We start from the raw sequence: 25,927 nt of genomic DNA on the forward strand, positions 1-25,927 counted from the left end.
AGGTAATGGTTTTTGCCATGTTTAATAAATTATAATAATTATAGATCCTGGGTTTTGAGATTAATTTAAATAGTTACTGATTGTGTAGTTGTTAGTCTGTATGCTGGTTTTAGCTGGGGTAGAGTTAATTTTCTTCATAGTAGCTAGTATGAGGCTATGTTTTGGATTTGTGCTGGAAACAGTGTTGATAATACAGGGATGTTTCCGTTATTGCTGAGCATTGCTCACACAGAGTCAAGGCCTTTTTTGCTTCTCACTATCCCACCAGCGAGTAGGCTGGGGGTGCAGAAGAAGTTGGGAGGGGACACAGCCATACCATATGACGTCCTGCTCAGATGGGGAAAGAAGGAAGGGGGGGTCATTTGGAGTGATGGCGTTTGTCTTCCCAAGTAACCATTATGTGTGATGGAGCCCTGCTTTCCTGGAGATGGCTGAACACCTGCCTGCCCATGGGAAGTAGTGAATGAATTCCTTGTGTTGCTTTGCTTGTGTGCGCGGCTTTTGCTTTACCTATTAAACTGTCTTTATCTCAATCCGCGAGTTTTCTCACTTTTATCCTTCTGATTCTCTCTCCCATCCCACCGGGGGGGAGTGAGCGAGCAGCTGTGTGGTGCTTAGTTGCTGGCTGGGGTTAAACTACAACAGTCTGTCACAAAAACTGATGGAAAAGAAAGTATTGATGGAAAATATAGTGAATAACTTGGGCAGTTTCTTCAAAAAGAGTTATGTCGCTTATTATCAGTTTTTATTTTCCTGTTTCATAACACGACAGTCATTCTAAATGGAAGGTTGCAATTACGCTTCCAAAAACAGAGCTGCAGATGATAACCTCGGCTTATGTTGGGCTTTTCAGTCCACAAGGGCAGAAACAAACGTCTAATTTTGGATATTCAGACTCCAGCACCAAATGTTGTAAAGTATAAGCTATTTTACATTGAAAAGCTCTGGTAATGACAACTTGATGCTTCTGGGAAGTCAAGATTTCTTCATGTTTTGTTCAGAGCATGAATGGTGAAGCTTTTTGTATCCTCTCAACTAATCCCGTTATGGCTAATGGCTGACTCACATATTCATAAGATCATAAAATAATACGACTACTTAGGAAGACGAGTTCATCTAGCTTACTGTCCTATTTCTAATATAGTCTAATGGAATGTTTATGGAAGAGCATAAAAATAGGTCAGATGCATAGCAACTTCTCCTAAATGTACTCCGTATTTCCAATAGTAGTTCTGGACTGGAGCATCTCTCCTATGAGGAAAGGCTGAGAGAGCTGGGACTGTTCAGCTTGGAGAAGAGAAGGCTTGGGAGGATCTCATCAATAAATGCCTGAAGGGAGGGTGCAAAGAAGACAGAGACAGGCTCTTTTCAGTGTTGCCCAGTGACAGAAAAGGCATGAAATGAAACACAGGAGGCTCTGTCTGAACATCAGGAAATGCTTTTTGACTGTGAGGGTGACTGAGCATGGGAACAGGTTGCCCAGAGAGGTTGTGGAGTCTCCACCCTTGGCGATATTCAAAAGCCATTTGGACATGGTCCTGGGCAGCCTGCTTTGCGTGACTCTGCTTGAGCAGGGGGAGTTGGCCCAGGTGACCTCCTGAGGTCCCTTTCAACCTCAGTGACTCTGTGTTTCTGTGCTAAATTTATTTTTCTTGCATAGTTGGAGAAATACTTTCTAATTTAGACAATATGTTTGCTGAAATACTTACTGCTTGGAAGCAAATTTAGTTTGATGTGAGGAGTCCTCTATGTGTACAGAAGTAGCAGGTAGCAGCTTTGTTTTCTTACCTTGGCACTTTGGACTATACTTGGAAGAGTAGAAAGATCAGTTGCTCTTCATTATAGAGCAGCATTGGACTGTCTGGGCAAAACCACACCTGATTTTTATCTATAATGCAGTTATTATTGATTGTTGTTGGAGACAGAAAGCTCAGTTCTAAAAATTTCTTTTGATTACAGATGTCAACATTCCTAAAATCCTTATTTACGTAGTATCATTGAGGTTGGAAGGCATCTCTGGAGATCGTCTAGTCCAACCGCCTTGCTCAAAGCAGGGTCAGGTAAAGCAGATTGCCCAGGACTGTGTCCAGTTGGCTGCTGAATACCACCGAGGACGGAGACTCCACAACCTCTCTGGGCAACCTCTTCCAGTGTTTGACCACCTGAGACTCTCACTGAGCCTTCTCTGCTCCAGGCCGGACAGTCCCACCTCTCTCAGCCTCTCCTCATATGAAAGATGCTCCAGTCCCTTAACTCTCTTTGTGGCCCGGTGCTGGACTGTGCTGGCTTTCTTGTACTGGAAAGCCCCAAACTGGACTGAACACTGCAGATGTGACCTCACCAATGCTGAGTAGAGGGGAAGGACCAACTCCCTCAGTCTGCTGGCGGTGCACTTCCGTAGGTATGTTCAACTTGCTGTCCACCAGGACACCCAGGTCCTTTTCTCTGAAGCTGCTTTCCAGCCAGTCAGCCTCTAGCCTGTAGTGGTGCGTGCATGGGGTCATTCCTCTCCAGGTGCAGGATGTGGCACTTCCCTTTGCTGAGCTTCGTGAGGTTCCTGTCAGCCCACTTACCCAGCCTGCCAACCGCCTTCTGAGTAGCAGCACAACCATCTGCTCTATCAAACCTCCTCCAAGTTTTGCATCTTCTGTCAACTTGCTGAGGATGCGCTTTGCCCCATCATCCAGGTGATAAATGAAGATGTTTAAACAGTAGGAGCTCCAATATCAACCCCTGGGGCACACCACTAGTGACTGTCTTCCAGATGGACTTCATGCTGCTGATCACAACGCTTTGAGCCTGGCTGGTCAGCTAGTTTTCAGTTCACCTCACTGCCCATTTATCTGCCCTCTACTGACTTAGTTTGTCTATGAGGATGTTACAAGAGAGAGTGCTGAAAGCCTCAGTAAAGTCAAACTAAAAAACATCCACTGCTCTCCCCTCCTCCACCAAGGCAGTCACCTCATTGTAGAAGGCTGTCAGCTTGGTTAAGTCTGATTTTGCCTTTGTAAACCCCTACTGATGTGCCCCAATCACCTTCTTGTCCTTCATGTCTTTGGAAATGGTTTCCAAGAGGATTTACTCCACCACCTTCCCCAGGGACTGAAGTGAGGCTGACTGTCCTGTAGTTCTTTTGTCGTCCTTCTTACTCTTCTTGTAGGAGTGAAAATAGCTTTCTTCCAGTTCTCAGGAGAGTCCTCTGATTGCCATGACTTTTCAAAGATAAATGAGAGTTGCCTTGCAATGACATCGATCTGCCCACTCGGGACTCATGGGTACATCCCACATATGTGTTTGATGAAATTGTCGTTAAACAAGACTCTACGTATCTTTTGCCAATCAATACCTGCTTTACATAACATGAATTACTTAATTCATGGACTGGCTGTGGTCTTTCTGTGTTAATTTCTAACATTTCTCTGGGATTTGAAGAAAAGCTTTAGAAGAAAAATAATAAAAATCTGTTCTGCTGGGGCCTTTGCAGGCTTTTTCCTGCCTCATCACTTGTCAGTATTAGTTGTCAGAAAGTTGTAATCTCTGGAAACTGTTCAGCTATCTTTTTTCAGTTATCTTTTCATGCAACTTAGCAAGGTGTTGTCAGATATTTTAAGCTCTGCTAAGAGGTCTTCTGGAAGACTGTAACTTGAATTTGGGACAGAGAAAAGTGTATTGTCTCTTCCATTAACATGCTACTTTGCAGTCACTTGAACATACTTCTTTGCTGTATATCACTCCTGTTTTAAATTGAGGACCCTTTACTCTTGAAAACTGAGTAGCACTGATCTAGTGGTGGCAGGTGTAGGTTTTTATCACTGCTTATTAAGTTTTGAACTGAGCTTAGTAACATGAACATTAGTCACCTGCTTATTAGAATTCCACTTCTGTTGTTTATGGTGTTGCTGGTTAAAAGTTGTACGTTTCAGAATGCTTTCAGTGTGGTGTCCATACCGTTAGAACAATTCATTTGAGTTCTGAGGTTTAATATGAGTTTACAGTCTATTTTTCCAGTCATTTCCTTCCTTATTGCTATAACACCATTCTTCTCCAGTGGAAAATCAAAGGCAGTATATGTAGTTCAAAACAACTCTTTGTGCAACTTCAGAGCAAGCTGACCATGGCAGTTGTCACTGAAAGGACTAAGAACAATTCTTCTGCTTGTTCCAGTGCCACAACAAAAATGGCTTCTGGTGCATTGACATTGAATACTGGACTGCTTGGATACAGTTTATACATATATTTAATTAGAACTGACCATATTTTGTTTGAGTTCCTGGTACGTATAACGGTTCTTGAGAATAAAAGTGTTTATATGCTGTCCATATCAGAGTTACTTTTCTTGCCGTTATTGCCTGGGGCGGTGGGAGCAACTTGTGATCCTCTCTGGGTCACACACATCTTCAGAAATGGTGCAGATACTATTAGCAGTTTATGTATTGTAGTTTGGGATGCCCTGTTTTTGGTTTCCTTTTTTATGAAGTGGTATTTGCTGTTGGTGCTATTTGTACTATTCTGAACTTAATAAAATGGCTGGAAAAAGCAAATTACGTTTTTATTACTACTATTAAGAGCACCAGTTTGGCCACTGAATACTAAACTGTTTGCAGAAATGGTGTAGTTTGTGGTTTCAGAAGTATATTTAATATGCTGAGATTTGAGACGAAAGGAGAATGTGAGTAGCATTTTGTGGAGAGCCCTTTTAATAAAGATTTGGTTTATACCTACTGTGAGTATGGTTTCAATTTTAGTGTTGGAATGTAGGTCTAACAGTATTTGCAACACATATTCACAGATTGCGAAATGTAAATGTGTAGTGTGCTTTACTTGCTAAAAATAAAGTTCGTCCTTGGTGTTGCAGCTCTGTCAGAGAAGGTATTTTCTTTCACTGACTTTCATCATCCAGACACAGTTTATCATTGGCTGCTTTTCCATTTTAAAATGCAGCTGATGTCCCTCTTGGTGTGCTACCAACCAGTTACACATGCAGAGGAATTAATAAATCCTGGGGTTTTTTTAAGATTTCTTTCTCAAGGTTTGTATTCTTTGTTAAACATGATGTTTAAACTATTTAGGGTTGAGTTCAATCTACATTTTTTCCCTAGTTGGGGGCATAAACAGGATGTATTGTCTTCTACCAGAAGACCTGCCTTCATGAGCCGAGGAGAAACAGATCTTCACTTGTTCAAATTCAGCTGAAATTGAATGAATGGTCTCAAATACATGCATGTGTACGTACATACATGCGAGCACTTATATACATGCATAGTCATACACGGTGTTAGTTCATAGCACTTAGTCTCTTTCATAAAATGACAAAACAGACCTAACAAAGCTCTGCAACATAAAAAATAAGCCTAAAGGGCAGTCTAGACCTGTGTATTCTTTTTTTTTTTTGTTTCTGTAACTGTCTCTCTTAATGATCTATTTGATTCTGCTGAGAAAGAGGATAGATATATTTTTTAAGTATATGACTTTTCCGTTTGGTTTGTGAAGACAGTCACATAAGTGGTGAATGGTACAAATATTGGCAACACAGTTCCATCAGTTTGAAGCAAGAATTGTTTTGATTTCTAACCATTGTCATCATGCTTTTTAAGGCAGGGACAATATACAATAATACAGGACTCTAATCCTCACTGAGAACTCTGGACTAATCATTTAGTGTTTATTTCTAAAAGCCCTTAAGAATAATTTAATTTTTTTTTTACATCTTTCTTGACATTTATCCTTTTGTTAGAATTACTGACAGTTTTTCTGATAATTAGGTAAAATGGTTGTGTGATTTAACAAATAGAGTTTGATGAATAGATCAAACTGTCAGCCTGGCCTCTGCAAAAATGTGATGACTTCAAGGCTCATAAAGCATACCATTCTGCATTTCCCATTTTCCATTGACCAAAAAACCCCAAGGAAGATAGTCCAGTATGTAGTGAGTACCAGCACTCTGGTCCTACTAAGATTGGAGTGGGGGGCTGGGGGATGGGAACTGAAGGAAGAGTTGAAGCAATTCCAGCAAGTGTTACATATTCTGTGTTTAAAATGTATTTGTTGGATATTTTGAATCTTTACTTCCAGAAAAAAGCAACATTGATTAGAGATGGGAATTAATACTGTAAGACTTGCTAGAAGGTATAGCTACTGTACTTTATAGAATATCTGTTATTTTCTTAGAATAGGCATGGGTAATTTGCATTACATTTTTAATGATGAGCTGGTAACTGGTTGTTCCCTACTAAGTTTGTTTGCGTTTCTCTTTGCAGTTTTGTCACTGGTAATATTCTTACAGTTAGCTGTGGTTAGCAAATACCTGCTGATTGATTGGCTTGTTCAGTATAGGCTAGTCTAATATATACTAGACTCTAGTTGGACTTTCTACTCAATTTCCACAACTCATTTACCTGCTCAATTTCCACAACTCATTTACCTTGAGAATCTAATTTCTCATTATGGTACAGACATACTGTTTTTCACACTGAAGCTCCTGATTACTTACCATTTTCTACTTCACTTTTATACCAAGCACACACATACATACAAGTATCATTTGGATCAGGCTAATTTTCTGTTTAAATATAACCATTTATACACAGTTTTTCCGTATGCTGTGTCTACCAAAAGTCTTTCAGTCTCTGTTAATATCTACATGAATGTTTTCATGATGTTATAATTTTGGCTTGAACACCAGAAAGAATGTATATGTTTAAACGCTCTATAAGAGTCATTTAACAAATAGCTGAATGCATACTAAAGGGTGACTGTACAGTGAAGAGCAATATAAGAATAAAATTATGATGAACTAATACTATTACTTTATTAATCAAACACAACTAAAAGGTGGCATCTACTAATGCACACAGCATACTGCTCCGTTACTTTCTTAGTGAATGACATCAACAAAATTGGGATGTAGCATAATATTGATTGAATGGTAGGGGAAATTAACCCCTGAATTATTGCTAGCTCAGCCAATTTTGCTTAGTGGTGCTGTTAGTCTTAAATAAAGCTTTCTATGTATTTTAGAGACCAAAGATAAAGTAACTGTTACTGGCCTCGGTAATACAAAAATTGATGTTAGAATAATTTCTGTCACATGAAATGCATTGAAGCTTTTCTTCAAAAGTTGCCAAAAGGGCGTTGCTTTTGATCTGAGAATATTTAGGCAAAGCAACTTTCCTTACCAAAACTGTGAAATATTAAATCTGCACATTGTTATAAATTCTTCTTCAATGTTAGCCTTGCTGTGATGAAAGAGCACTAACACAGCGATTAGTTTAATTTCCTTTCATCTGCAGAACTAGTACAACTTTCTTGCTTTGTCAATACAGAAAGTAAACAAAGATGCAGTGATTCGTCTTTGAATTCTCTTACTTCTGAAAATCAGTGCAGTGTCTCAGAGTAAGTTTTCTAACCTGCTGAGACTTGTTCCTCACGATTTCTAAATTATCTGATGTGCATGTAGAATGTACTGTATGAAGGAAACAAAGCAGATAGATAGAGATATTCTGTTTCTTGAATAGGACCTAGCTGACATTACTTAGAAAATACATTATTATACACATGGGGTCAGGATCACAGAATAGACTAACATAGGGCAGTTGCAGTATTTCTTACAGTTCCTCCAGAACAAATACGTTGAATAGACAGCACAATTGGTCTCTCTCTTTTATGAACTCATCAAAAGGGTTCTCAGGTGAAAGGATTCTTATTAACAGAGAATCCCACTGTAGTCCTTATTATTGTGTATGAGCATCCTGACAAAACAAGAGCTGTACATGCTCAGCATTTCATTTTTCAAGGTGATTTTCAATGCAGAAAAAGCTCAGTGGATGCTTTACAATATCCTTTCAACTAGTTCGCAAAATAACATCAATTATTGGAAGGATATTTGCGATTGAAGTCAGCTGTTTTGGTTCTCTTCATTTTAAGTGCATTATAGAAGCAAATGTGCTACATGACATATATATTGAAACAGGTAAAATCCTTGCCTTTCAAGCAAATTTATAGTGGCTTCATGTCAGTTTCTGACTACTGTTTTAAAGACCGAATAGTAGTGAAACAGTGAAAATGCAGCTTTCTCCTTGACAAATCAGGAGTAGTCAGTTTGCAGTGCTCCCTATAGAAGCCTACCTGGGTGAAATATAGTATTCTCTTATGTAAGTATGCTTCTGCTTAAAATAGTTGTCTTCAATTTTTTACACCTAATTAGTAATAGGCATAATTCTATTTATAGGCACTTTTTGCTTGAGTGAACGTTGATATTTATATTCAAAGAACAATCCAGTTAAAAATGGGTAAGCTAAAGTATTTCACTTGCAGCTTAGCAATCTGATCAAGTTATTATTTTTTCCTCATTGATTATAATTTGCGTTTCTTTTTTTTTAAAACTGATGTAATATAAATCAGGATAAATAGATACTTTGAAATTCAATATAGATTAATCAGGATGTGAAGATTAAATTAAATTATCCAGTATGTTGACCTCCACATACTCTAAACTTGCTTGTTCACATGTTGTTTGTATGTAGCATAAACTAAAAATTTTGGGGTTTGATTAATTTTCTTTATCATTTTAAATTGAAATAATAGAAACAGAACTAGAATTATTTTTAAATGCTTTGTCATTTACTTAAACCAGATTTTTATGTAGCTGAAAATAACAGAAGTCTGTAGAGTAGTTTACATCTATGCAGGTGTTCTTCCTCCTCACTTGCTTGCACACTTGCCATGATCAAAAATCTGAGGCTTACTTGCCGCCTTCTCCAAGTTGATTTATGCCTCACTTAAAGCAATGTTCAGAAAAACAGCCTCAATGTCACTCAATTCAGTGAGTTGAGAATGAGAAGGCTCATTCTAATACGTGTGAGGAAGGACTACTGTAGTCATGCCTCTTAAATTAATATTTCTCTGAGGAAGAGCGTTAGAGAGGTTTGGGTTTTTTTCCCTGTAACATGGAACGTTCCTGCTCATAATAGCAATTGTGGTCTCGTAAGGAAAAGAAAGTTCCACATGAACACCCACATAAGTAACATGTCAAACTTTAGTCGTCGTTTTAGTGGCGAGAAATCTGTCTGCTGGAGTGGGTACCAGAGACATCAGTGGGTAAGGTGTGAAGCAAAGTTGTTACTTCTCAATACATACCCTAGGCTGAAAAATCTGTATGGTTCCATCTTAATTGGTGTGCTTTCAGCTGAGCTTCCATGAAAGGCTTTTTGTTTAGAAAGATCAGGTAAAGGAATAATTTATTTTCCTTATCCTCCAATACCAGCCTTGAGTGATTTTTTTTTCTCCATAGAGTGTTGTCTCATACATATATACAGGTCAAGCCACAAAAAGGGAAAATGTAGAGGAACAAATCTGGAAAACCAATGGGATGATCCTTAGGAAAAAGGAAGCACTGGGTGGTGAGTGGTCATCATTCTGAATGTTGGAGTGAGTGAGGAGGAGGAAATCTGCATCCAGGTTATCTCACCCAAGCTAACAAAAGTGAATTACCTGGTAAATAGCTGTATAATTTCCACTTGCTTTGGTAGGTAGTGAATTATGGAGTAGACATTTTACTTTGATGTTTACACATCCCAGCCAAAAATTACCGTCTTTTTTTATGTCTTTATGCTACATTTAGAGCACTTCTCTGCCTGGTCATGACCAGGAAAATGAATGTATTAATTATGTTAACAACAAATATTAGATTATCCATTTGAGTTCAAATTTAAGCATCTTTTACAGATTAAAGATTTTCAGTAAAAATTGGATTTTACTGATATTTCTGTTTATTTTAATTTATTTTCTCTACAGATGATTCAGACCATCAGGACTCTAGTTGAAAATACAGATAGCTTATATGAGAAGATAGTACAGTGTCAGAAAGCAGGTAAGTACAAGCTGTTTTTTAAAAATATTACAAAGAACTTACTGCATTTTTCTTTATTTCCCGAAGTGTTTAATCAAGTTTATTTATTCAACCTTATACAAAAAAAACCCCTCAACCAACCAACAACAAAAAAACCCAAACAAAAAAAGAGATTATTGTAATTTAGGCACATACAGTAACAGTGCAATGGACATTTCAAATCATAGAAACCAAAGATCCATAGAATTACAGCTTGACTTTGGAAATCATGAACATATTATCTATGGACAGTAGCTTGTCAATATAGTCATTTCCACAAATGCAAACATAGGATTACAGGAAAGAGATAGAATGATCTTCCTTCACAATGAAATTTTTTAACCATTTACTCTTATCTCCTCTTTTACTATGTGAGAACTTTTCCTCTTTTGTCATGGTAGCCTAATGTCTTCAAGAGCTTTGGTGAAGTAAGTGCCTTGCCTTTTGATAATTACATGACAGTAGTTCAGATATTTCGTCCCTGTGTTTCTCTAGATCTATTGGGTGGATGACCTCTGGTTCTGCTGATTTGTTACTATTTTATCTATTCAGAGTAAAACTGGTTTTGCAGACAATTAGATCTTCTGTGTCAGGCTTTTCAAACCACATGGATGCAGAAAGTCTTTTTTTTTTAAACTTTGTTATGACCTGTTGGTCCCACAGATTCTCTGAAAGTTTTCCTGTTTCTGATACATATTTGAAACAGATTGCTTAGTTAGTTCTTAATCCCTTCACAAATTGCCCCTTTTTGACCTGATATATTGTAATGGTTTTCTCATTTGGACATGACTGAGTTTTGAAGGTTTTCTTCTTATTTTGAATAGCATGTCTGACCTTGCTGTTTAATGATGCTTATTTTCTTTTGGTCTTTCTTAAGTATGTTTTAAACAACGTTATAAATTCGCTTAGAGTAATGATGCATTGCACTTTGCATCAGAAACAGTCTGCTGGAGAGTCAGTCAAAGTGTCTACAGCCGTGTCTTGCATGACTCAATCAGGACAAAAGCTTTTTATATACAAATACATTTTTATCTATCTGATATTCAGCATCCTGCAACTCCCATCATCTTCCATGATTTTCTTCCATTCTTTGATCTGTTTCTCTGCTCTCCTATAAATTTCAGTCTCTTTTCTTCATTCTCTTTTCCTGAAAAGAAAAAAATAATGCTCTTCCACCCTCACCCTTCCTTTACAAACTCTTTTCTGTTAGCAGTGTCTTCCAACTCAGATCATCAGCAGGAAGGCTTACCCACTCTGAATTTCTAGATGTCCCCTTTATTCACAGCACACATTCCTCAGACTCTGTGAACTTTAGTCAAACCACAGAACTGCAAAATACTTGAGAATTTTAACTTGTCCTATTTACTTCACGCTGTCAAACATAAATAATCATGAATACCATGAGTGACAAAATGTTATTTCACATATCTTGGTAGTAGATGCAGAGATTTATCTAAAATACCAAACTCAAAATATATCTTGCTGCCATAAGGACATTGTCTTGCAAACTTGTACGCTTACTTCTTGAATCATCTCCCATTTTTGTGGTGATAGTGTGCCATATTTTTTTAGCTTCATCAGTGTCTCAAGCAGTTTAGATCTTCGGTTAGAGGTAAGGCAAAAGCTAATTGCCTATTTTACCTCATATTTTAGAATTGTTGCCCTTCAGAAAAGATTGCTTTCTACTAGCCCATATGGATTCCAGTAAACTTGCATATGTCTGATTTTCTTGAGTCTTACAACCTTATTTTACATGAAGTGCGGCTGGGTCCAAGAATCCTTTGTTTAAGAATGCTAAAGACTTAAAGCCCATGCTAAATAGCGAAGAGATTTTGATCTCATTTAAATGAGAAACCTCCAGCATGATGACATAAGCCTAAGTATGGATTATGTAATAGATCCTGCTATTTAGGGCAGCTTTAGTCATGCAGGGTCAAGGTACTTTTTAAGATGAATGAGCTGAATTGAATTACCTTTTAGTATCAATGGTTTCTGAAGATTTTCTTATGACTAATTGATCCCATGTTCTCAGTAGATGTTACTCTATTTAGTTCTGAGTAAGAGATAATACTGTTTCCTATGTAGTTTCTTGATAAGGAAAAAGCAAAATTATGCCCTTGTCTGGGCTTTTTTGTTCTGTGGCTCAAAGAGTGAAAAAGCTGCTAAAACAAGAAGAAATACTTAAGCTGCTGATAAGCAGTAAATTTTTGTTATCTTGAATGGGTTTATAAAAGAAATCTGTTAAATAGGCAAAGTGGACTCACTCTATTAAACTGTTTTCTTACTTAAGTTTGATAATAAGACTTTTGGCCTCCTTTAAAATTCAGAACTAATTTTAAAATATATGCACCATTATTTCTTACTTAGGTTGATGGCCTATTAAATAAGCAAAGATGTGATTCTTGAGGTGGCTTTTTTCAGAATTCAGGTTCTTTGCTGTTAATATTCTCTAAGAACATTTAACTGTAAACTTCTCTCCTCATTTTGTTTTTTTAAAATTAAACCATATGAAAAAACTTCTCTGTTTTCTTTATATCAGCATATTGATTTCAGCTCAACGCGTTCTGTTCATAATTAAAATAGTTACTGAAAGCATTTTAGATACCTTAACTAATGAAAAGATATGGGAACATAATATTGATTTGGTTCCCACTGTACTTTTATTCTTTAACAGAATTAAGAAAAAAATCTGCATAACTTAAAAATGATTGCAGTGCCTTTTATTTTGTTGCTATTAACCAGCTAAAGATTCTGCAAGAAAATAGAATGTAGCTGCTAAAGGGAATTTAAAGATAATCCAGTCCATCCCCTTAATCTGTTAAAGACCTAAAGTGCTCCTGTATCTTCTCTAGAGTAAAGAATTTGAATGTCAGGTCACCTTACCCCATACCTAGCCTCCTTTGTTCCCAACCCACATCATTCTTGTATTTCTCTTTTGAATCTTCCATTGCATTCTTTTGCTTTATAATTTAAATACTGCCTGAGCTCATCACTGGTTAAAAGAGAAAACCAGAGTTTAGGAATTCCTTTTGGTGTTCAGCAGGGGGAGCTCAGAAGGACATATGGTATTCCAAGTATTCATTAAATGATCAGGGGGGCAAACAATGAACGAACACAGTTTGCTGGTGACAAAGAATTATTGAACGTAATCAGTTGTAGATATGACTGTGAAATAGTACAGGAGGATGTTGTGACACTGAGAATTATAAAACAATGTGTGAAAGGTGACATCAGTAAGGGTAAATTAGTGTGCGTAGGCGAAAAAGTAGCCTTGACAATACCTACAAGAAATCGTCTCTGTTTTAATTCAGGAAATGAACTTATTGTGTACAGTTCTAACAGTGTCAATTTACTTCTAATATTATACATAAATATGCATTCCAGCACTGTGTGCTGATAGTTCAGATGGCTTTTTTTGCAGTATGATTTTAGAGGTATAACCTTCCCTAGTCATCGGTGCAGCCAGAGCTCTTGTTCAGGTTCTTATTTTCTGGGATCTCAGCTACTCTATCCTTTTCTCTGAGTGTGACCATTGTAGTTTTGCTTAATGTACGTCATTTTCCTGGCTGTTGTTTTGATGATGTCTGTCATTGTATTAATTTCTCTACTTTTTCCTCTTTGTACATCAGGACTGAGCTGCTTTCACTTTTCTTGTGTTTGCTCATTTGGTAGCAAGAGTTTCCCGGCCTGATAGATTGTCAGCCATCGTCATGCATTCTATCATGTTGTCCCACAGGCTCACTGTAAACATCCACCAGACTACTTCCTTTGAATTGTTTTTTAAAATTATCCCACAATTATAGCTAGATTGACACATGCCCTCCTACCAATTTAACCAAATAGTTTTCATTGCTTCCTTGTACTCCCCACTCTTTCTTTATCCATCTGTTCTCTTTTTTCCTCATACTTTGATTCTAAGTTGTTGTAGCAGGGACTGTCTTATTTATTCCATCTGTACAGTGACTAAAACAGCAGGGACTTAGTTTATTAAATAATGCAAGTAGTAAAAGACATAAAGTGAGTCCATTTTCTTACATGTACTCCAAAGCAGTCCTTCAGGAGTGTCAGAAACAGGATACAGTTTCAAGAAAGGGAATATCCAGCCATTCTGGATGCTGTCAAAGGTAAACACAGCGCACAATAATATCCATTGGGAAAAAGTTATGTCTGAGCTGCATGCAGAGAAAGATTAGGATGATGGCCATACAAGCACTGCGAATACTTCTTGTAGTTGAAAAGTAACGTAATAAAATAAATTTTGTTCAAATAGCTATAACTTTCAGTTTCCCACTGTTACTGCTTGAACTTTTCAACAAAACATGTTTACTGAGCTGTTTCTTCTACTACTTTTTCCTGTGTTATTTGCATATGAGATGCAGAAAAAGTAATATTCTATGTTATATGTTATGCACAGATTAGATAATCCATTAATAGAGGAAAAGAAATTGATACAATTAAATCTTGAGGAGCACTTTTGACTGGGTATATAGGCATGCAATTGAGTTTTTATTTAAACAGTGAAAGGGAATGACTAGATCAGTTGTTTTCAACATTTTTGTAGTTATTCCTGACTCGAGAGAGAATTTGCAGTGTTCATGGTCTAGGTACTGTGAAGTTTACAGAAGTCCAGCAGAACTTGTTAATCCAGGTCTTCTGAAATATTGCTTCTCATCAGCAAGTCTTGATTTTTGATTAGAAGCCACTGCATTTAAACTATGGCTTCATATGTAGGGAGTGAAGAAATTCTGCTTTATTCATTACTGTTGGACTTCATAACTGAGCAATATTTAATGTGTTTGACTGCATCAGCAGTTCATGCTAATCTTCAAGTTAAATCTTAGAACTGGATCTGTTACTATATTTTTCATGAGGTTCACTGTTAAAAGTAAACAATCTACAGTATTTACCACCATCACATAAATGCCAACATCACCTGCTATGACTAAAACAGCACTTTGAGGCCCCTGTCAGCCAGTCTCCATTCTTCTGAAATACGTGCTTTTCCTGTTTTCATCTTGTTCCCATTTTTTGTAAGCCAGCTATCAAATTGTTTTAACTCCTTTCTCCACACTTGTCACAACATCATTTTGAGGGTCTGTTAGCACAATAGGCTGTCTCTGACAATTAAGGAAAGGTGTCAATAAAGGGCATATTCAGGGCAATCCTTTTCTGGATATGTCTCTTAACTTTCTTTCTGTATTCAGTCCATCATTTTTACCTGTTTTTTTCTCTCCTCTTTTACTCTGTCTGCTCCATTTTTTTTCTACATTTTTTCTTCCTGTTTGTCCTTCTTCCTCAAGTGACTCCACTAAGTGTCTCCAGGTGCAGCTCCACAGCAGCTCAGGTTATACTGTCGTTGCATATACTCCCTGGCTCTGTAATCCTGTTCCTGTCCTGTGCCTTGCATGTTCTTGAAGCCACATTCTACTGCGGAGAGGGAGTGAAGACTTGCACTTAGACACTTAGATCAACTTAGGTAGCATAGGTGAATAGATGATCGGTCTTTTTTCTTTGTGTTCAAATCTCTCTCCATTGTTATTCACACCAGTGATACACTGTATTTTTCATATATTGCTCCTCGTACGTAGCTCACCGTAATACCTTGCATGGTGATGTTTCTTTGGGGAATCCGATATATTTTGCACAAGGGTGGATGACTCCTAGGGTACATCTCCCATACTTCTAGATGTTCTTAATGATCTCACTTGTTGCTCCCAGGGCAAACAGTTAAACTAACACAGACTTTTGTATTGTTCTCCCGAGTTTGCCCCTTCACATGAAGCCTTTTTTTCCCTACTCTTAATGCAATTCTAGCCCTGTAAAAGATCAGATAGTATTAATGACGATTGTCTAGAGCTGCATGTTCAACTTTCAGCAACCTCAGTGAACAGCAATTATTGGAAAATTTGGTGATGTACTGGAAATTGGAATAAAGTTGTAAGAAGCTAAAATAGAACTCTTGATTTTAAAAAGTCTTCCCCAGTACAGAAATATTTACAAAATTAATCTGTTATATTAGCTTGTAGTTCATATTTTTAGCAGTTGCCTTCTACCTGCTAAAATGATTAAAGAGGCAAGATTAATTATATCTCTTAAGATATAGAGAAGTATACTAGAGTGCACAAATACAGCAGACATTTTATGTACTAAGATGGGCTCAAAGGCTGCACTGTTATCCTAACTACAATCTAATCCAAAAGAGTAGGAAAGGATGAGGAGTCCGTTTATTCTCGTGTGGACATCTATCTACCTGTGACAACACAACTAGTACAACAGCTGCTGACTGAGCTAACCAGCAGTTCCAACCTATTCATAGATGGGGGTTAAAAAAAAGCGGAGTTAGTAAAGTGTTATAATCAGTATGGTCAAAAGACAAATGTTGAAATACGCATTATTAGCTGAAGCGCTGAAAAGTTGAACAGGCTTTCAATACACAGTCCCCTTCTTCATATTTTAAACAATACCAACAAACGTAACAATTACATGTTGGGGAAATGGCTCTGGCTTTAACTAATTGTGTTAATCAGGCAATTTGAAACAAAAAGGTACTCAACTTCCATGGAGCAGAAAGTGATATTAAAGAAAGGAGAAGTTACATTCCTGTGGAAGCGAAAGAGATAGTAATTACTATTGCCAGTGAAACAACATGGACTTAGCAGGATCTGAAGACTGCGAGAAGTTATAATGTGCCATAAATCAATGTCTTTATTAAGTCTGCTTTCTAGCATTCAATAAAATCAGGATCTTTTTTCCTTTGACTTTTGTTGGTCTCTCTTGAGGATCAAGGCTGATAAATAAAAGATGAAAACAGCAGTCTGTGGAAAGAATCCTCGCTCTTGTAGCTCTGTGTTTCTGCCCTTTATTGATAGCATTAATTCATTCTCGTACATGGTAGTGGCTTAACTTCACCCACATTCAGAAATGTTCTCCGTCTTCATGGAGGACCGTCCTTGTGGATGAAAGTTTTCCCTACACTGGGGGTGAAATACCAAGAGTCTTCTTTTCAGAGCAGATGTTTTAACATGAGAAGGCCTGGTTTCCTGTGCATTTTGTAGGACTGCTGTTTTGGAGGTACACAGAAAGTGTTGGGGTGTGGGTTTTATGTGTTTTGTAGCTTGTTGATAACCAACATGTTTGGTTGGCTTTGGTGTCTAGAAGGTTAGTGTTACATAGGAGTGTTCTTGAAAGTGTTTAAGGAAGGTGGAGCTGGTTACTCAACCCCTGCAAGTAACCGAGTTTTAATTAAATCAAGGCCAGATGTCACAGATGTCCTCTTTATAACTTCATAAAAGTGTAAGCTTGGTGCTGCAGCTACTTTGAATCTCTTCTGACAGTGGTTCATAAAGAAGTTGGTGACCATATTATGCCGTAAGTGGTTCCCCAGCATTAAAGAGTCTTATGTTGAAAACTGAATTATTGTGACTGTGTATGGGACTGGATGAGTGTGTATTATCAGTGTGTATTTTATATAGGTATAGGCAAACATTGTTTGCCACTCATTTCATATTAGGCCTACTCAGTATATATATTTATTGCCAAAGTTTTACCATTGTGCTATTTCATTGATAAAAGTTCTTTGTTAAGAGAAAAAACCTATACCAGGAGGAGCCCACCTGCTGTGTAGTCATGTCTCAGCTAGGTTGTAAATCACGCTCTTGGCAAGAAAACTTTCATCAAGGAAAACAAACGAGTATGTCAAGTAGAAATTTGGCTTTAGAAATACAGTATAGCAAGTGTTGTGCTCACTGTTTTGCTAAGGATTCCTTGAAAATTAGTATCTCAACTCTCAGTAAAGAAAAGGTATGAATTTTTTTCCTATAAACTAAGGTTGTATGCCAGGCTTTCTGATAGTAACTCTTAAAAAAGCAAACAAGTTGCAGAGTTCCAAACAGTCTGAACTCCTGCCTTACACACACGCACTCCGATTCTCCATGTTTCAGTCTCTCTTCACATCTTGATTTTAATAAACATGTAGTTATCTCCAAGTAAATATAGTTGGAGATTAGTAACTTTTAATAATATCTACAATGTTGTTTCTGAAATACATCCCCAAATAAAACTTTTTTTCCTGAAGATACAATGTTGGCACTACAAAGCCAACGTATCCAATATGCAGGGCAGCAACAGAAATGCATTTACCTTGTTCCAGCATTTCAAGCATCAGCGAAAGAATAACTTAAATATTATAAGCTCACATGCTTGTAAGTTATGAAAGATTTTGTATGTTCTGAACAGATTTGTGACAATTAAAATACTGATTAAAAATCCAGGACTATAAAATAAAGCTAAGGTTCTAATCTGGAAGTTATTCTGACAAGTGATAGCTCAGAATTCTTATCAGCCCATCAAGACTGTTGTATTGCCTTGTATGTTTTATTTAGGAAAGAGATTTTTGTTACTGAAGTATGTCATAGCAATAAGACACCCAAGTTTCTATACTGTCATATCAGTTCTTGTTTAGTTTATGGACATAAACATTCCATCAGAATATGCTGAGCATAAATTAATGCAGGTTTGAGGTCTGCCATGTAATATTATTTAGAGGATTCATCGTGCAGCTGCTTGAGGAAACACAGGACCAGAAGGTCCTGAAGTATACTCCCAGGTACAATTTTTGGAAACTGATCATGTCAAACTATATTTTAAAATTAATATTAGTTTTTTATTTGAGTAATTTTCTCCTTTTCAAGGCTGCTTACAGAACCACATCTACAATGGTTACAAACTTTATATAAATTCCGGTTTTACTGATGGACATTCATCCTAATATTGTCCTTTAGCTGAAATGATGATTCTTTCATGTCCAAGTTCTTTGCCGACTGATGTGTGTCTAGAGAGCAGTTACTCCTCTTTTGGTTTTCTTTTTGCTAGACTAACCAAGCAAACTTTTATTAGTATCCTCATGTGATACAGGGTTCCTGTGGCATTGATCAACTTTACAGCACTTCTCCTCATGCTATTTGAAGTTATTGAAAATGGGTGAAAAGAATTGTGCATAAGATTTCAGAAGAGCATCTTGAATGGGAAGGTATTTGCAGGAGGGATGAAGAAGTGTTAAAGCCATTTAATACATTCCAGGGGTGGGAGAGAGGGTCTGAGAGAGAAGAAAAAGCTGAGACAATAATGAAATTCAAACTAAACTGATCAGCATTCACTGGGAAACCAGAAAGTGATTCTGCACTGAGGGGGAAAACTAATTATTAGGAAATACTGAAAAATTGCTTATCAGAATGCTTTAAAAAATAAATGTACTGCAGTGGAGAAAGATATGCTATGAAATCTTTGATTATGTTTGGGAAAATTTGTTGGGAGCATTTTGTTCACTTTTAAAACCTGCTGTTGAATCATGCTATTGCTATTTTGTTACATACGTAATGGTGTACTTACATGACTTAAATAGTTGGGATGAATGTTTCACTGAACAGCTGTCCCTTAACATGGAAGACTTGAATCAGATTATGAAAGAGGGAAGTGTTTTTATTTTGCAAGCACTTAGGAAATTGTATGGCTTCTGTCAGCTAGCCCTTACTTACAGTGCAATAGGGGTGACCAGACTTCTTAATGCAGCTTACGCAAACTAAGTGCCCTAATATTCCACAAGCAGAAACTCAGAAGGGAATCAAGTAGTGAATGACATTTGAAACCTCATCACACTGTCATAAGCGACGGAGTTACCACAGCTTAACAAGTTCAGGAAGGGTCAAAATTAGAACCAAGCCAGTCAGCCTCACTTCAGTCCCTGGGGAAGGTGGTGGAGTAAATCCTCTTGGAAACCATTTCCAAAGACATGAAGGACAAGAAGGTGATTGGGGCACATCAGTAGGGGTTTACAATGGAAAAATCAGACTTAACCAAGCTGAAAGCCTTCTACAATGAGGTGACTGCCTTGGTGGAGGAGGGGAGAGCAGTGGATGTTTTTTAGTTTGACTTTACTGAGGCTTTCAGCACTCTCTCTTGTAACATCCTCATAGACAAACTAAGTCAGTAGAGGGCAGATAAATGGGCAGTGAGGTGAACTGAAAACTAGCTGACCAGCCAGGCTCAAAGCGTTGTGATCAGCAGCATGAAGTCCATCTGGAAGACAGTCACTAGTGGTGTGCCCCAGGGGTTGATATTGGAGCTCCTACTGTTTAAACATCTTCATTTATCACCTGGATGATGGGGCAAAGCGCATCCTCAGCAAGTTGACAGAAGATGCAAAACTTGGAGGAGGTTTGATAGAGCAGATGGTTGTGCTGCTACTCAGAAGGGGGTTGACAGGCTGGGTAAGTGGGCTGACAGGAACCTCACGAAGCTCAGCAAAGGGAAGTGCCACGTCCTGCACCTGGAGAGGAATGACCCCATGCACGCACCAGTACAGGCTAGAGGTCCTTCCCCTCTGCTCAGCATTGGTGAGGTCACATCTGCAGTGTTCAGTCCAGTTTGGGGCTTTCCAGTACAAGAAAGCCAGCACAGTCCAGCACCGGGCCACAAAGAGAGTTAAGGGACTGGAGCATCTTTCATATGAGGAGAGGCTGAGAGAGGTGGGACTGTCCGGCCTGGAGCAGAGAAGGCTCAGTGAGAGTCTCGGGTGGTCAAACACTGGAAGAGGTTGCCCAGAGAGGTTGTGGAGTCTCCGTCCTCGGTGGTATTCAGCAGCCAACTGGACACAGTCCTGGGCAATCTGCTTTACCTGACCCTGCTTTGAGCAAGGCGGTTGGACTAGACGATCTCCAGAGATGCCTTCCAACCTCAATGATACTACGTAAATAAGGATTTTAGGAATGTTGACATCTGTAATCAAAAGAATTTTTTAGAACTGAGCTTTCTGTCTCCAACAACAATGAATAATAACTGCATTATAGATAAAATCATCTGTGCAATGGGCACAGATTGAAACCCAGGAAATTCCATCTGAACAAAGCAAGAACACATGTCCTACATAATCTTCATGGTCACTCAAAACTTGTGGATGATATCCTTTTTAATATCTGCCAGTAGAAATGGAAAACATGAGTAGCTTGTGCATTTTGGAGTAAGCAAGTGGTATATGCAGAAATGTATTAAGAGTGATAAATCAGATTAGTGTTATGTCTGTTATCATCCAAGAACTCTCAGGCAGTTCAAAATGACTAATGGACTACATTCTAGAAGTAATTAAGCCTTGTAAAAGTAATTTTCTTACTATATCTTAATTTTTACTTGCAAGGAGATAGAAAATTACATGTATTTATTAAAAAAAAAAGACAGTTAACATCCAGTTAGCTTTCATTAATATCTTTAAGGCACTTTTACAGGAGTTTATATGAACATATAATTTAGCTATAAATTAAAAGCTCTTTCCTCTTTTTTCTTTTTTTCTTTTATCTTCTAAGGAGTCAGTTTTGTTTTGGAATTTACCAGTTTTGTTACAACCTCGCCACTATTAATGCATTAAATAATGAGTTCCAAGACAAAATGAAAGAAAAACAAGCAGGAACATAGAAGGGGAGTACCAAAAGAGATGTAGTCAACAGTTAAATGCTGTGCTGCATTCATACTTTAAGTTGTCCATATATTGCATAGTGCATATAATTCCTTCCATTCAACAGATGGAAAAACTGAGACTTAGAGGTTAAATAATCCATTTCAATTTATCAGGCAAGCTAGTAATAGAAACAGAACTAAAATTCAAATCTACTTGTCCCTGGTTGTATGTTTAGGCTTAAAGTAGGACAGCTTTAGTTTAGCATGATAACGGGGAGTTGCCCTATCCAGTCCATAAGAGATGTTGAGGAGAGGGGTGCGATGAGTGCTGTTTAAGCAGAAGGCACTTGTTTGCTGAGGGTGTACATGTGTGTGCCCTTGTAGGATGATCTGACTTGGTTTCGTTTTCTGAAAAAGGGCACTGAGATGTTGCTGCTAACTGCCAGGAATATTTAGCTGGAGTGGAGTGGCTTTGGCAGAACAGAAATGTAACATGGCATAAGCGTAAAGAAGGAAGAGAGTCACCATGGAAGGTAGTCAGTGAACCAGAAAAGAGCTCTTCTGGCTAGCAGAATATGTGGTCACCACTGTCTCTGCATTTGAGATACTAGTGACTGTGTATACATAAGAATTATCTGAAATCTGCAAAGCACCAATTTCACATCGATCATGCAGGCCCTCAGCAGTATTCTTTATCTGTCTCTGAGCGGCTTTGGTTCAAGTTTATTATCAATCACTAGTGCCTGTGGATTTGAAGGGCAATATTTATAAAGATGGAAATGAGGAACAGAACTGCAAAAGTTTTGCAGTATAGTCTTAGAATTCATGGTACAGATCAGAAAAATCCGTATTTTCCTGGTGTCTCTAGAAATGTAATGTTGTAAATATGGATCTGTGCATAATCTTTCCATGATACTATTGGGAGTTTATTTTTTTTGGATAATGTGAACAGGAAATGAATGCTTGGCAACAGTGATGGATGAATGAACTTTAATTTCTCACCTGGTTAGAAAACTGTTTTGGGGAAATATAGTATGAATGGTTTACTTGAGGCTGTACTCCAGAGGCAGATTCTGAGCTATAGAGAAGTGTTTGAAATAAAAACGATACAGTAGCTTAATTCAGGGAAAATATTTACAATTTCTTTTCCTTGTGGTAAAATTTAAAATATTAAGAAAAGCTGAAAAGAACAATCTTATCTTTGAAATGTATTTATGAATAATTTTTAAAACATGTATGTGTGTGTGTGTGTGTATATATATATGGGAGTAAGGTAAGGGAATGTACAATGAAAACATTCAGCCATATCTCTTTCTTGTAAGGTAGAGGTAGAGAGATTACAAAGAATAGATACTATAATGTCCTTAAACGTCAGTCTAGTCTACTCTAGGATTGACAGCCAATGCAAGTTTATATGCTTATTCCATTATAATTAATGTAAATTTTGAAGCACATAGACTCACCTGAGCAAACAGATCTCAATCAACATAGTTATAATTTGTAATTAAACTATAACTTGGTTTTACGTTCATAAGTGTGAGTCACAACCACTTGCCAACTTTTGCCCTCAAAATACCCTTTATGTTATTACTGAGACCACAATTTAATGCGTGACTTCCATAGGAGAGTTGCTGTAATCCATGTTGGGTTGATGTGTGTACCCATGGAAGGATGTTTTACTTTTCCTGTATGAAGGAAACGATTGCAAATTTATTTTTATATGACTTGTAACAGTAGCACGGAAAGCAAATTATTTTTCCTATATCTGTGCAGTGTGCTGGGTTAAAACTAAAGCTCTGGTCACTCTACTCAATGTTTAGATCAAGCTAATCTGAATTCTGCCAAAAATTTTTGGTTTGGAGTTTGTCAGATATAGGTTTTGTGGACACAGAAGTTTACATGGGTGTGCTAAAATGTCCTTGGCAGTTCGCTTTGCACTCTTCCTTCACAGTTAATCCTTTTTGCCTCAGGGGTAAGGTGAGAAAGTTATTTTCTGGCCTGGCCCCAGCATATAAGCTGTTAGCTGGACAACTGTATGTAAATTTAGTGCATAAAAGAGCAAGGCACAAATAAATTTGCTGGGATAGAGTATTTCATGAAATGACTGTTTCCATTCTTTAGCAACTCACTAGAAGTTTTTTACATATAGTGCAACAAATTCGGTTGTGTTTAAAAGAATTATTTTTGTATAGTAAATATTTGCTTGGCTCCATCTTTGTATCACAGTGACTGAACAGGTACTTCAGTGTGGATTTTGGCTTAGAGAGATTTGTGTATATGGGCATGTTGTATAACGTGGCACGCTACTAGATCAGATGTATTTGTGCTTGAAAAATAAAATTTCTGAAGCCTTTTCACTGTCCTTTTGTCTTACTAGTTTCAAATCACCGTCTCTGTGATCATAAAAATGCATTAAAATAGATGCTTTATTCCTCTTTTATTCTCCACAGCAATGGAGTTTCATGAAAACCTGCACAATATAGGAGCAAGAGAAGGCTTAAAAGAAAGAAAACTGCAAAAATCAGTAGAAAGTTTTACGTGGAACATTACAATTTTAAAGGTAATGTGTCTTCTTTTGGTTAGTTCCTGTATTTTTCCATTCACAAGTGATGTTCTAATATTGTTATTGGTCATTATTCTGTGTCACAGTTCAACTGGATCTATTCAGTTCTATAACCATATTCAGTTTAGTTTGTATAACTTGAAAACACATCAGACTCTCAAAGTGAATTTTTCTTCTTTTCTGCTGTTGGGGGGGTTCATTTACTGTGTCTGACATTTTCTTCTTACAACCTTTTTAACGTTACCAGGATCCACTGTAATTTTGAATACATGGGTGAAATGACGAGTATTGATTTCTGTGAAGTGACTTGGGCTGGGAGGAAGCTATGTCACTGTTTAAACCCTGCTTTGTGATTTGAAAGGGAGTAAGAGTGTTAGGGTTAATGCAGTTATTGAAAAACAAAAGGGAAGCTCTTGCTACTGCAGTCAGTGATGAATGGTGATTAACAATACATACGAATTATATTAGTAATCCAGACTGGAGTAAGTTGAGCGTATATGAGCTGGAGATTCTCTTTGCATTTTGTTGAGTGCGTTTGCGTATGTTTTGACACAACAGTAAGTGATGAAGTATAAAAAAAATGTTCATCCAGAGACCCTCAGGAAACTAGGATGTGGAACAGTTCAGGTTTCTTATCGCTGGTCTTTCATCTCAGCAGAGTATACCAAAATTTATAGAGATAGCAAAACTGCCTCCCTTAATTTACTCCCTTGACACTATTCTTCTAGCCCAAATTATTAAAATTTTGTGTTTACATCCACTAATGAGTTCTTCTATCCCACTCAATCAAATATTTCACCACTACATTAAACGATAAAGTCTGTTTTAATTGTAAAGAAAATTATTTTCTCCCACATATTTTTTTATATTTAGTTCTTATTGAAAATCGCCTCTTCCTACAGTGAACTACTACAGAAAAGCAGTAATACACATATATTTCTCCAGCTTTCCATGTTGGTTTCAACTGTTAAGCTTTTCCTGGTGTTGCTTGGTGCTCCAGTCCGCCTTGTGTTACACTGCACAAGTCCAATATAGAGGAGAATCAAGAAGAGGTTAGATTTGCTACAATGTGTACAGTTAATACATTCTAAAAATATGCATGCAGGTTCTGCTTACAGAAAAAAGGACGAGACTATCACTTTGCCTTTATTAGAGCCGAGTTTCCTGAAGACAGCATATGGGATGTGTCAAGTACCATTCCTGTGCTACCTAGGGGATAGAGAGGAGGGGGGTCGGTTCAGTGGGTTTGGGCAAATGTCAAGGAAATAAATTCTTATCCCTTCTTTACTTTTCTGGCAAAGGTATCAGATATCAGCTTGGACAGGCAAATCTATTTTAATGCTGCCTGAAACAGCAGTACCTTTGCTTTTTCCCTGCTTTCCATTCAGAACATAAAGGCTGGTGGGGGGGAGATTTGCAGTTGATGAGCGACTGAAATGTGAAGTCGTGATTTCTGTGTAAGCCAGGAATTGGAGAACCTGCATGGTAGATCTGGCTCTTCAGAGCACTGAAGGGCTTTTGTGCGTATCCTTAGGATTAACGTAATTATGAAGTTAGAAGGCCTTCCTTTTGAAGGGATTATTGAGAAAATCTCTTCAACATTGACTTGGTTTTTTTCTACTTGCAGGTGAAGGTCCTTTCTGTAGGAAGGTACAATTTGTCACATAATTAATACTTTATCAAAAAAATTGGTGAGGTGTTTAATCAGCCTGTTGTCGAAACTTTAACAGGAGGTGTTACAGAAAGTTCTTGTATGTTGTTGCATCCTAAAAGTTATTTACAAATATGACAGTTCACATAGGCATCTATTAACTGCTGTTACTCACATTTAGATGTACAGAAAGTTAGAGGTTGTGATTCGTTTGAAGTAACACATTGGGGTTTTTCACTCCAAACTCGTAACTATAGGCTGTAATCATAAGTTGTCATGGGTTACATAATTTAATAGAAAAGGTTTATCAGTTTCTATGACACTACTCTTACTGTCTGGAGAAAAAGACCTGCAATCATGATATTGATCTAATAGTGTTTTT

At 37.5% G+C, this 25,927-nt stretch overlaps 1 protein-coding gene across 1 annotated transcript in view; it reads left to right on the forward strand.

Moving 5' to 3' along the window:
• PLCL2 (phospholipase C like 2) overlaps positions 1 to 25,927 on the forward strand; it is a 100,859-nt gene that overhangs the window by 67,672 nt on the left and 7,260 nt on the right. The window contains exons 4-5 of the mRNA XM_059818628.1: positions 9,793 to 9,868; positions 23,782 to 23,891. Of these exons, the coding sequence (XP_059674611.1) occupies positions 9,793 to 9,868; positions 23,782 to 23,891 (186 nt within the window). The remainder of the gene's footprint in view (positions 1 to 9,792; positions 9,869 to 23,781; positions 23,892 to 25,927) is intronic.

Source organism: Gavia stellata, chromosome 6 (assembly GCF_030936135.1).
Source record: "Gavia stellata isolate bGavSte3 chromosome 6, bGavSte3.hap2, whole genome shotgun sequence".
Taxonomy (NCBI): Eukaryota; Metazoa; Chordata; class Aves; order Gaviiformes; family Gaviidae; genus Gavia; species Gavia stellata.